At 40.1% G+C, this 13250-nt stretch overlaps 1 protein-coding gene across 2 annotated transcripts in view; it reads right to left on the bottom strand.

Moving 5' to 3' along the window:
* Nucleotides 1–1422: 1422 nt before the first annotated feature.
* The window catches only part of KCNMB4 (potassium calcium-activated channel subfamily M regulatory beta subunit 4), a 94110-nt gene continuing 82282 nt past the window's right edge, over nt 1423–13250 (bottom strand). For both annotated transcript variants that reach the window (XM_069081925.1, XM_069081927.1), the window contains one exon: nt 1423–12009. In XM_069081925.1, the coding sequence (XP_068938026.1) occupies nt 11841–12009 (169 nt within the window). In that variant the 3' untranslated portion in view covers nt 1423–11840. The remainder of the gene's footprint in view (nt 12010–13250) is intronic.

The following is a 13250-nucleotide window of genomic DNA, read 5'->3' as shown; positions in this document are numbered from 1 at the left end:
TCTAACTTATTTAAAGACATAGTAAGACACTAAGTGGGGAGAGACACCATCTGGAATCCTTGCTCGTTTGGGCAGAAACACTAGTACATTTGTGCAGAGTTCCCTGATGGGGGCGAGGCAGGGAGGATTTCTTATTTTAACTAGTTATTATTGTTATCTAATTGCTGATACCTATACTGACTATGCTAGGTGCTGATTCTACACTGAGGAAGTACAAGTGCTATCAGTGTTTTGAATTTCAGCACACTTGGGAAAAGTTCTGATCATGTTACCCTAGTTATAACTCTGGAGCTGGAGACTTTTTTGTTTTGTTTTTGCTTTTTTTTTGGAGGGCAATTGGGGTTAAGTGACTTGCCCAAGGTCACACAGCTAGTTGTGTGTGTGTGTGTGTGTGTGTGTGTGTTAAGTGTCTGAGTCCGGATCTGAACCCAGGTATTCCTGACTCCAGGGCCAGTGCTCTATTCACTGCACCACCTAGCCGCCCCCAAGGAGCTGGAGACTTTGAAGCCAGACATTATAGCTCCTAGATCAGAAGTCATTCCACTATTCTAGCCACTTCTACATTTTCTCATTTGACCCTGGAAACCACCCTATGAAGCAAGTAATTTAAGTATTAGTCTCTTCTTTGGAAGAAACAAGTTTAGAGGTGTTAAAATAGTAATATTTCTATAAGACTTGAAGCTTTAAAAGTGTTTTCTCCACAAAAGCCCTGTGAGGCCTTAGACACAAGGGTTAGGATCCCCATTTTATAGACGAAGAAATTGAGCTTGAGAGAATTTAGGTGATTTACTAATGACACATAGCCAGTAGGAGAGAAAGAATTTTAACCCAGTGCCATTGGCTCTAAGTCCATTATTCATTTCACTATTGAATGTTAGAGTTGAAAGGTCACTGGATAAAGGAAAACTGTGAAAGACTTCAGACCTCTAATCAACACAGTCAACAATTAATGATTTCAGAAGTCTAATGCTGAGGCATATCTCTCACCTGTTGGCATAGAGTAGATGAACAGGATAAGACATATTTTTAGACATGGCCAATGTGTTGATTTGTTTTGCTTGAATACATAAAATATATTTGAGCATATATGTCCATATATACATATATATATAGGTCTATGTGTATGTCTGTTACAAAGGAGAGCAAAGGGAAAGAAGTCTGGAGAATAGTGTAATGCCAGTGTATACACACATATATAAACATACACACATGTGTGTATATGTATCTATACATGTATATATGTGTATATATATATTTTTTCTTGAGGTGTGTGTGTGGCATCTTTACCAAAATTTTACCATCTTCTAAGCTATGAAAACCTCAAAAACAAATGCAGAAAAGCAGAAATACTAAATTCATCCTTTACTGACCACAATGAAATAAAAATTATAGTCAATAAATGACGTTTGAAGAAACAACTCAGATGGAGACAAAATAATTTAATTTTAAGGAATTGGTGAGTCAAGAATAAATTGTAGATACAATATGTAAAAATTCCATCAAAGAAAATGACAGTGGTAAAACAATAATTAGTCATTAGGGGAAAATTCACATCTCAACCACTTTCATCAACAAAAGAAAGAACAATTCAATGAATTGCAATAGAAGAAAACAACAACAAAGAGAAAAGCATTGAAAGAGTGGATGCAGATGACAAAGGAATGTTTTTCTTCCTACTTCAGTATTGCTGGGAGCCACAGATCCAATACTGAAATCATTGTATGCAGGTATTTTATCCCAGGAGAAAGGTGAGATGTTCTCACTTTTACTTTTATCTTTTCCCCTAGATATTTAAGCAAATTATATTCCTGAAAGCCAAAGAGGACTTGGCAGTGGTAGAGCAAGTCAGTGGACCATGACAGGAGGGATTGTGGGAGAATGGGAGACCCCTAGAGAAACTTGGGATCAGGGGATAGAGTCTCATTCACTTAGGGACCAATGTCCTCATTAGAGGGAGGTGATAACCAAAGGACCAGGAAAAACAAAAAGGGTAAGAGGGGGAAGGAAGAGGAAATATCATCTGAGGATGAAGGTTTTGCTTCTGATACTACTTTCCCAGATGGTTTGGAGCAGAGCTATCCTTCAACTCCTTCTTGCTCTAGTGACTCACTTTCTGTTCCTGTCCTAGGGTTATATCTTTAATGAGCTTCTGGCTCTACTATGACCTTCTGACCAGTTTATGATTTGGCGACAACGTGACTATTTTGGCTTCGGGAGGTGGTTGTAGTTTTAGGCATCATTTTCCCCCTCTTCTGTGGAATAACGCTTTATGAACTGTTCCCTTTTGGTGTATTATTTACTTAGAATCAGGATCTGGGTCATTCAACAGAAGGAATAAATATGACTTCGTCCTGGCATGACATGACCAAGAACATGACAGGATCAAGAAAAGGAGGTGGAATGTTTGTTTTTCCCAGGCATTGAGTCCTGAGACTGCATAACTATTCTCTGGCTAGCTATTGAATCACACGTGCAGCTTTTAATCATGAATTCTTAGAACAGGGAGTGGCTAAGGCCTGCTTGGGGGCTTTATAGAAACTAGCATCAGGAAAAGAGAGCTGCTCTTTGGATGTGATTAACTGTTTATTCCCAAACAAGCTCGGCTTATTGACCTGATTGCTTCCTAGTAGACCTGGAGAGCTCCGCCAATATTTGTTTATCTATCTTTCCTTAGTGTTCATTTATATTTAGCATTTTTAAAAACTTAATTGCCTTGCTGAGTCAATCTCTCCAGATCCAGAATGTGTGTTTAAGCCAGCATACCCTTGGCCCAGGACACACAATTCACTATCCAAGCACAACTGTCAGTATTGCCCTATAGACCAGGAGTAAAGGTAATTGAGGTGTATAACTAAGCATGGACCCTCAGAGCAACTGCTGCATCATACTCTGGTCAGTTTCCCAGAATATTTTCAATATCAATACTTCCTGTTTTTGCATACTTGGACATCACCTTTCCCTTCTCTGGTCCTCAGTGTTTTCATCTGGAAAATGTGATGTTGGGAAGGGTTGGCCTAGAGGTGCTCTGAGGTCCCTCCCAGGTCATGATCTTATGATCATTTCCTCCCACGTTCAGGGAGTATAGGGGCAAAATCAATGTTCTTTTCCCTTCATGCTGAGAAAAAGAGTGATTGTACTATCTCAGACTTGAAGGGATGAAGACATAACAATTTTCTGACACCATAGAGCATGGCCCCAATCCCTGCACAGAGCTATAGTCCCACATAGCTTTCAGATTTTCTTGATATATATTAGCTTTGGAAAGTACAGGAAGGTGGATTTTTTTTCTTATCATGAGGATGAATGCCCTAACTAAATCTATTTAACAAAGAAATTGGCTTCCTTGGGGGATAACACAAGGATGGAGTAGAATTAAGGGAGCATAGTAGGTTTTTCATCACTGAAGGTCTTCAATCAGAAGCTGGATAAATACCTGAAAAAATTGTAAAGTCCTTCTCGCTCAGGTATTGGTTAGACTGTGTGACCTTTGAGTTCCCGTCTATGATTTCTATGATTCTATAAAGATGATTTAATAACAACTGGCTGGCAAATAGGTTACCCTGGTCCCAGGAAATCATTCTTCTATAGGATCACAGAAATTTATAATACTGGGTAATCAATCAACAAACACTTATTAAGTACCTACTATGAGGCAAGCACTATGCAAGGTGGCCAGGATACAAAAGGTCTTGCCCTCAAGGAGCTTACATACTATGAGACAACATATACATAAATAAATATATGAAACTATATACAAAATAAAGATAAGCTCTCTTTTTTGGTGGGAAAGGCACTGGTAGCTGGGGGTGATCAGGAAGGGCATCATATATATAGTGGCACTTAAGCAGACTTTTGAAGGAAACGAAGTATTCTAAGGGGCAGAGATGAGGTAGGTGTTCATTCCAGGCATGAGGGAAAGCCAGTGTAAAAGTATGGAGATAGGAAATGCAGTGTCATTTGTGGGGAACAATAACAAAGCCAGACAGGCTGGGACATTGACTATAAGAAGAGGAATAATATAAAATAAGGTTGGAAAGGTAGGTAAGGGGCCAAGTAGTAGATGGTTTTAAAAGATAAATAGGGAGGCATCTATTTGATCTTAGAGATAAGAGTGAACTACTAAAGTTTAATTGAGTAGGGGGCTGTCATAATCAGACCCGCACATTAGGAAAATTACTTTGGTAATTATTTAGAGCGGTTGTATCAAATTCAAATGGGAGACCAGTAAGTCATATTTAAGTATCTCTGTGGGCCACATGTTGGCTTAGAAAACCATATATTAATATTATGTATGTTTTATTGTATTTTTACTTCTTTTGTTAAATATTTCTATATAACATTTAAATTACTCAGAAGTATTGTGGGTTACATGCAGCCCATTTTTGATACCTCTGGTGTACAGGATGGATTAGAGAGGGATATTCTTGCAATAATCCAGATGAAAGCTGATGAGGGCCTGAGCTAGGCTGAACATCCAAACTGAACTATCCAATAAACAGTTGTAGATTTGTTGTTGGAGCTCTGTAGAAAGACTAGTGCTAGATATATAGGTCTGTGAGTCATTTGTATAAATGATAATCTAACCTATAGAAGCTGATGAGATCATCCCTGACAGCTGAGAGTGTGATATGGATGATATACCAACAAAGGAGACTAAGGAGTGGTCATCCAGGTAGAATGAGGCTCAAGAGATCAGCATCATGAAAATTCAGAGATCAGAGAGTAACCAGGAGAATAGGGTGATCAAGAGTTAAAGAGATTGAGCAGAATGAGGACAGACACCAGATGTTGGATTTATCAATTAAGAAATCACTGGTAACTTTGAGGAAAATGTTTTCAGCTGAATGATGAAACTGGAAATCAGATTGCTAAAGGTGGAGAAGTGAGGGAGTGGAAAGCAATGGCTTATAGACAGCCTTTCCCAGGAGATTGTATATGTATAAGAGGGAAGAAACCAGCAGATAGAGAGTGAGTTAGATTGTGGGGACGATGTGCTGGAGAAGATGGGAGGCAGTGGGATCTAGGGTATATTTTCACCAGAGATTGGAGTAAAGAAAGAATGAGAGATGATGTCAAGGAGTTTTGGAATGCAGAGAAGGGGAGAAGAGAAAGCATATGGCAGCAGTCTCTATTTTCTTATTGTAAGGATCTCACCTCAGAGTATGAAGTGGGATCCTCAGCTGAGAACGAGGAATCATGTGATAAACTTTGGAACAATCCCTGGAGGAAGTGGGACAGAGAATCAAATAAATGTGAATAAAAGAATCATTTTGCTGAGTTGAAAATCTAGTTGAAAGGTATATAATGTAAATTTGTAGTGGTCCTAGTTGGTTCAGTTGCATGATTTTTAATTATTTCTGTTCAATGGCATGTGAAGAGTGCCTCGGGAAGCAGATGGTGAGAATAATTCAAGGCTAGGGTTTAAACCTTGAATATTGATAGGAAATCAGGGCAAGAGATTTGGGAGAAGACAGTGAAGGGTTGAAGTGTTTATAGGAATTGAGAAAGACTGGGAGAGGAAGAAAGTGAAATTAGAGAAGTGCCTGGGTGAGTTCCAAGGGATGGAGAGATTGGAAGTTTTTAGTGAAGACAAAGACAAAATAGGCTTAGGAAGGGTTAAGGCATAGGAGAGACAGAATTACTATTGAAGTAGAACACTTGTAGGAGATGGTGAGATTCAGGTTTATGACCATGCCCGTGTATAGCTGAGGTGGACTCAAAGAGTAGGTTATGAGAATTCAGATTCAGGAATGAGAGATTATTCAAAGGGAATATTTTCTTTTTCTAATTTACCCCCATCTAATCCTGCTTTGTTCCTACTATATTAATGCTGAAACTTTTGTAGACAGTTGCACTTCTGACCTTAGGGCACATTTTCCCAATAGCTACAATGTTTTTCAAAATCTTCTCAAATTAGTTGATCCTTCAATCACCTCCCATGACTTCTCTGAATTTCTTATTACTTTCTTATCTTTTTGGACTTCAGGTAGACTCCTTTCTATAGCTGTTAACTCATCCCCTCCATGGTATCTTATAACTTTCTTAACAGTGGTTCTATTTCATTTTTTGTACTGTAAAAAAGTCATCAAATTCTACAAAAGTTAATTTGAGCCAAAGACTGGATGTTGGGAAAAAAGAATGCTCATCACAAATTCCAAACTTCACAGAATCAAGGTTTTCTCATCAGGTTTTTAGTTATTTTTTAGTAAATTGCACTGACCAAATAAGGAGTATACATGCCTTTTCTAGTGTTTCAAAATTTTCCATTATAGATCAAACTATTTATATTTCTACTAGGATGGGGGGAAGTAATCTGGTCATTTCATTGCATCATCATCCCTACTTCTTAAATGAGAAAACTGATGCTCAAAGTGAAGAAATGACAGTGTCAGAACAAGTTCAGAATTGAACACAGGTCTTTCTTGATTCCAGATCCAGCGTCCTGTCTACTACATGAGTTTGGTTATATATCCTTATGTATGCCTACAGCCAAAAATAATACAACATCATACTAGAAATGTTTTACTTTCCAACAGGGCGAAGGAACCCTCATTCTAACACAAGTGGAACATACAAAGCTATGTTTGAAAAAAGCAATTTGCTTGTTTAATTTTCACAAAAGCATCCAGAAAATTAAGTCTTTGGACCCAAAATCAAAAGATTAACAAGCGTAGATTAATGAGAATCCAACTGTTGAATAGAATGTCCTGACCAACATATTATCTTCAATTTCCTCCCTCACTAAGAGATTTCTATAGGCAGAAAATTTTACACACTGCCACAATCATTCCAAGCATAGATAGATACAATGGATTCCACTAATTTACTCCTTGACAACGGTGGCGATTTACTTTTTTTTTTCAATCATTTGCTCAAAAGCAATGTAGAATGTTTCTACTGGCTACTGAGGAAACAGAGATGTTGCAGGAAAAACACAAACTAGAGACAAAATAGAATGGTTAGCTCAAAAGATAATAGATTTAGTTAGACATGACTTTAGACCAGCTAGTCCAACCCTTCATCTGACAGATGAGGAAACCATGGTTGATAGTGAACGGTAGACCTGGGATTTGAAACAAGGACCTCTAAATATAAGCTCCTTGAATGCAGGGGCTATTTTGTTCATTGTATTTGTACCCCTCAGCTCCTAGAAGAGTTACCATAGTTGCTTAACAAATATTGACTGGTTGACCTCAAATTTAGCATCCTTTCCATTATACCATGTTGCTATCTTCTTGCAGCATGGCATAATGTCAAGGGGACAAGTTGCACAAATGTCATAATCATGTCTGTTTTAATTATCTCCTTGGTGAAATGAGAAAGTTGGATTAGCTAATGTGTAAGGAACCCTCCAACTCTTAATCTATAACCCTATCAATTGAATTGAAAACTTCTGAACCTTAAACCCAGCTACCTCACCATGATGTGAGCTCTTAGCATACTTATGGCTTGTTCCAGTCAAATATGCAAGAAGTTGAATGAGATCAAAAAGGAAAATCACATTCAACAAAGCTATGACCACAACAACTGCACAGCCTGTTTTGTCTCTTGGGGAAATAGTAGAAATGGTTTAAGTACCAATTTGCCTTTATTTTCTATTAATAAACGGGGAAGTGGTGGTATCATAGACACAGTGTTGGAGTTGGGGTCAGGAAGACGTGAGTTCTAAATCTACTTGAGACACTTGATAGAAGTGGACTCTGGGCAAGTCTCATCAACCTCAGTTTCCTCATCTGTCAAATATGGACGATGATAGAACATACCTCATAGAGTTGTTAGGAGGCCCAAATAGAATGTAGGTAAAGTGCTTTGCAAACCTTATGGGTTTGAGTAGAGTGACCTAGATAAACGATGCAGTAGCTTTTGTTTGGTTTTATTTGTTAGTATTGAGAAGAGCTGTAGTAGCTGCTATCTCTTCTTCTATGTCAGGAATTCTTAGCCTAGATTTCAGGGGGTCTATGAATATTTTTTTTGCCTTTTGGGGGGCAATTGGGGTTAAGTAACTTACCCAAGGTTACATGACTAGTTTTTTCTGTGGGTGTTAAGTGTCTGAGGCCGGAACCGAACTCAGGTCCTCCTGGCCCTGGGACCAGCACTTTACTCACTGTGCCACCTAGCCGCCCCTCTATGAATATTTTTAAAAAATATTTTGAAAACTATATTTCAACATAATTGATTTCCTTTGTGATCCTACAGATTTTGTTTCATGAATTTAAAATATTATTCTGAGAATAGTCTTCATCAGACTGACAAATGTAACCATAGCATTAAAAAAAATTTTTTTTAAGTTATCTTGGTTCAAATGGATTAGGAGATTGGTTGTTGCCTAAGGGCAGACACAAGCAAAAGCTAAGAGTGGTGAGGTGTAGTTGGGGTGTGGGGGGGTGTCACCAGGGAAGCTTGGAGAAAGAAAGGGAAATAAAAAGAAAGAGACCACAAAAGGGGAACAGAGGACCTGATAAGACTATTAGAACTCTTGAAATTTTATCCCTTCTCTTGCACTGGAGAGAAGGCATCAAAAGGCAGAAAATGCTGGAGTTTATTTTGTGTTTTGCCTGAGATGTGTTCAAGGGGTAGCCCTCTTTTAGGTCACAGGAAGTAGGAAAAAAGGGCCCCCACACACACCCAGCACTACAGCCTTAACCATTAGAGAGCTGTGGATGAAGAAGACAGGGATTTGGAGGGCCTTCCTTAGAGGAGCTCTTGCTATTTTAACTCTGACATAGATAAAATTGGCAATTTGGGGTAACACAGGATAAGCTTCACAAATTGCCCTAGGGCAAGAAGTGTAAAATGCACCCTTAAATCAATAATTCAGTCCAGAAGTGAAGAAAACGTCTCAGGACATTGCATCTATGGTGTGGGGACAGAGACAGACTCCAGTTGGGTGGGTGATGACTGTAGAACACCAGGAGGCAGCTGAGAAGCTGATGCTAAAAATGTTGCCATTTTACCCAGAAGCACCAGGTCAGAGCTGGACAGGAAAGGAGCTCACCTGGCAGGGGATGGGGATAGTGGGCGTGGAGGAATGGGGAAGATGTTCTCTTTTGGTAGCTTCTTCTTTTAATTGAAAAATCCTCACTTGACTCTACAAGCTATTGACCTCTATTTCTTCTGCTTTCACAAGCAAGGTGACACCCCAACATTTCCTCCATTCCTTTCACATCACTCAGCTGGAGCTGCTATTCTCCCAAGCTACCAATAATCTCTTAAGTACCAAATGAAATACTCTACTTCTCAGCCTTCTCTGTCCCTCTGCTCTAATTCACACCGTTTACCAACTTCTTCCACTGGATACCTTCTCTAGTTTTTCATGACACCTGTCTCTTGCTTCTCCTCCAACCTGTCTGGTCACACCTCCTCAGTCTCTGTTGGATCACATCCCATATTTTGCCCCACAAATGTGGATGTACACCAAGGTTCTAAAATGTGCATCCTCCCCTTTCTCTACTAATTGCTCTCTTTTGCTAATCTCATGAGATCCTTTAGGTTTAACTACCAGTTCTATGTGGATGATCCCCTCATTCTGAGCCCCAGGCCTGAATCAACACCTATCTATTACACAATTTAGACTAGCTGGCCTGGAGGTGTTTCAAATACTTCATGCCAAAACAGACTCATCCTCTTTCCCTACAAACTGGCCTCTTCCGGACTTCCCACCCTCTTTTAGTCACCTAGTCTTGCATTGCTTACTCTCCCTCACCTCTCATATCCAATCAGTTGCCACATCTTGGCAATTCTGCCTCTGCATCTTTCATCTCTGTTGCAGTCTATGAATGCTACTATCACCCTAGTTCAGTCGCACATCACTTCTGTCCTGAACTACTGTGATTGCCTCCCTAAGTACTTGTCTCAAGTCTCTTCCCTCTCCAATCCAACCTCCAGTTACCAAAGTGATATTCCTGAAGCACAGACCTGCTCATTAAACTCCAGTAGTTCCTAATTGCCTCTAGAATTAAATAAAAACTCCTCTCCCTGGTCTTTAATGCCCTTCACTGCCATATTCCTTCCCTTCAGATTTGCTGTGGTCCTGCCTAATGGCCTTCTTGCTCTTTCTCACTCCATTACCTCTTTCTGTGCTTTCATATAGACCGCTCTTCATGCCTGAAATGTGCTCTCTCCTCACCTCCATCTCCCTTTCCGAGCTCAGTTCAAGCATCCTCTACCATCTCCATTGGACTTTTCTATTCCTTCCAGCTGCCAGGGCCTCCAATTGCTTTGTATTTACGTTGTATAAATTTATTTATGTACATCATAGGCAGGAACGAGAGAGTGGCCACAAGGAGAAAAGGGCAAGTGTTAATTAAGACTCATCCCAGGGCGTGTTGGCACACATGTCTCAAGCTCTCTACATGTGTATATGTACTGATATACTTGTATGCTTCTAGAGAAGGGCCCAGTTGGAATGCTTGTGCCAGGGTGTGCCAGCATGCCGTCTCTAAGATGCACGCCTCTCGTCTGACAGCATGTAAGCTCCTTGGGGGTTAGGGACGGTTTCATCTTCGTTTTTGCATCCCAAGGACCTAGCACAGTACTTGGCATACCATAAGTGTTTAATAAATGCCTGATAGACAAACTGTTTTCACTAACTAGACTCCAAGCTCGATTATTTTCTACTAAAAGAGTATAATTGCTTTTAGTATCTTGGTTGCTTGGGAGCAAAGCCCTAGTCAATTTACATTAGTTTTGGATCTAGTAAATTACTTTAAGGATCCTTGGGATTAATGAGCAGTCATTCAAGGGCTTCTGTTTTGTTTTTTCCCTTCTTCCATTAAAACTTTCTTCTGTCATATTGTGAACAGTAAGCCTCCAAAAGGAGGGGTGGGGAAAGGTTGGTTTCAGGATGCTGAGGGATGCCCTCTAAGTATCTTGAGTAGGGGCATATAAGCTAAGAGAAGGGAGAATCTCCCCTGCCCCCCACCTATACACACACACACACACACACACACACACACACACACACAAATTGCTCTGACACAAAGGATACTAACAAATCCCAACACTTCTGGAATGGAAGAACAGTGTTTGACTCATTCTCTCTTAACAAGATCTCTATCAAGAACCAATATTTGGGCAGAGAAAATTCAGTTTTAGGATAATTCCTCCTAATCCAAAACCCCATCTTGTTTAAGTGTCACAAAAACATTGGGGACAACAGAAATGCATTCCTCTACCAACCTTTAAGAATTAAGGGTTGTTTTTAATGAAGGAAGTAGGATTTACTCCAGACAGATGTTTACTACCATTTTGTAAGAGAAGTAATGGAGGTTAGTACGGTTAGGTCCAGTTTTGTGCAGAAATCCTCCCAGAAAAGTGAAACTTTGATCCACAAGAATTAAATGAAGTATAAAAGAACCTTACCTCTCAGTGCTCTGCATTCAAGATAGAAAGCAGACATTAAAAAAGAATCAGACCACTCTGCTTTAATATTTTAAATAGCATTAGTCATGATGGTTTGTATTCTATATCATACCAAATGGTAGAATGTTGTTGGGTTTTTTCCAAATGAAATTAAATCTACAGGATTTTCTGAAATGGTCATTCCATAGAGCTAAGAGCTTAACAAGTTAGTCACTGCTCAGAAATGTCTAATACAACATGTGCAATTCTGGAGTCTTTCACTGCTCATTCCTACTGCCTTTGAGGAGAAGCCATCCAGAGGTAATTCATGGAACCTTCTCATAGGAGTCCTGGCTGGGACACTGGCCACACCTATATTTCCCAAGATGCTGAAGGGGCTTTGCAGGGGCTGAGGAGGTGATGAGAAAGAGAGTAGCATAAGACACGTTTCCCCTCATCTCCTTTTGATCTTTGGATCCTTTCTCTGGTGCCATTTCCCTTTAGGAGAACTTCCGCTTTTTCAAAGCTTCTGCTCTGACAGCCAGGCTCTTGGCACAGATGGTCAGCACCACAATAAGGACTCCCACGAGGAAGGTCACCAGGGGCCAGAGAAAGCAGTGCAGTAGGACAATCTCATCATGGGTGCGCTTCAGAAGCACGTCGTCGGGTCTACAGGACAGCATGGGAAGAGGAAGAGAAAAAGGTCAGTCATGGCATGTCGGTCACTCTGGAGCACCGGTCTGGGAAAATGTTTATGCAGGATTCATAATCATCTGAGGAAATCATTTCAGAATATGTCGATTTCTTTCTTTATTTATTTTTGCCTTTTGGAGGGCAATTGGAGTTAAGTAACTTGCCCAAGGTTACACTCCTGACTCCAGGGCTGGCGCTTTACTCACTGCACCACCTAGCCTCCCCTCGATTTATTCTTTTTTTTTTTTTAAAGCAATCAGGGTTAAGTAACTTGTTCAAGGTTACACGGCCAGTTATTTCTGGGTGTGGTGCTGAGTATCTGAGCCCAGATTTGATCACCAGGTCATCCCGACACTGGAGCCGGTGCTCTTACTAGCTGTGCTACCTGGCCGCCCCTCAATTTATTCTTAATACAGATATGCTGTTAGTTACTGGTGATGCAGGGGTTATTTTTGCTTATGGATTAACCAGGCTTCTTGGTGTTGGTGGAAAGAACATTTTCTCAGTTCCATTCATGTGGCTTTCTGTTGTGTACTCAGTGCTTCAACCAAATAGATTCATATCTGACCACAAACATGTCAAGCTCTCCCAGCTCTTTGTCTGGAAGGCCTCTCTTCCCTTCAACTGTCCATTAGTCTTCTATTTGGATGTCCTACTGTTACCTCAAACAACTTATCCCAAATGAACTCATGTGAGCTCCCAAAATGACTCTACCTTATGACTTTCCATTTCTATTAATGGTGCTAATTATTCAGACTCACAACTGTGGTCATTTTGGGTTTCTTATTCTCCCCCATTCTCCATACTAATCCTCATACTAATCCCCACTGGCTCTTCTTCCAAAATATCACTAGCATCCATTTTTTCCTGTGCATTCATGCTCCACAACTATATTGAATTTAGGTCCTTAACACTTTGTACTTGGGCTGTTCTAATAGAATCCTAACTGGGGATGTTTAGCCTGGTTAACAGACTCAGCTGTCTGAGCATCTGAATAGCTGTCATAGAGAAGAGGGATTGGACATGTCGGGTTTAGCCCCAGTGGGAAGAGTGAGGAACAATGGGTAGAAGTTGTGAGGTGCCAAATACAGGCTTGATGTAAGGAAAAGCTTCTTTAGATTAGTGCTGTGCAAAAATGCAATGGGCTGCTTCATGAAATAGTAGGGATTCCCCTTGATAAAGCTCTTGAAGAAAAGGTTGAATATCCTTATGGGGAA

This window comes from Petaurus breviceps, unplaced genomic scaffold, assembly GCF_028583685.1.
Source record: "Petaurus breviceps papuanus isolate PSGF00001 unplaced genomic scaffold, PetGlider_PUasm1.0 156, whole genome shotgun sequence".
Taxonomy (NCBI): domain Eukaryota; kingdom Metazoa; phylum Chordata; class Mammalia; order Diprotodontia; family Petauridae; genus Petaurus; species Petaurus breviceps.
This window is presented reverse-complemented; position numbering and strand designations above follow the sequence as displayed.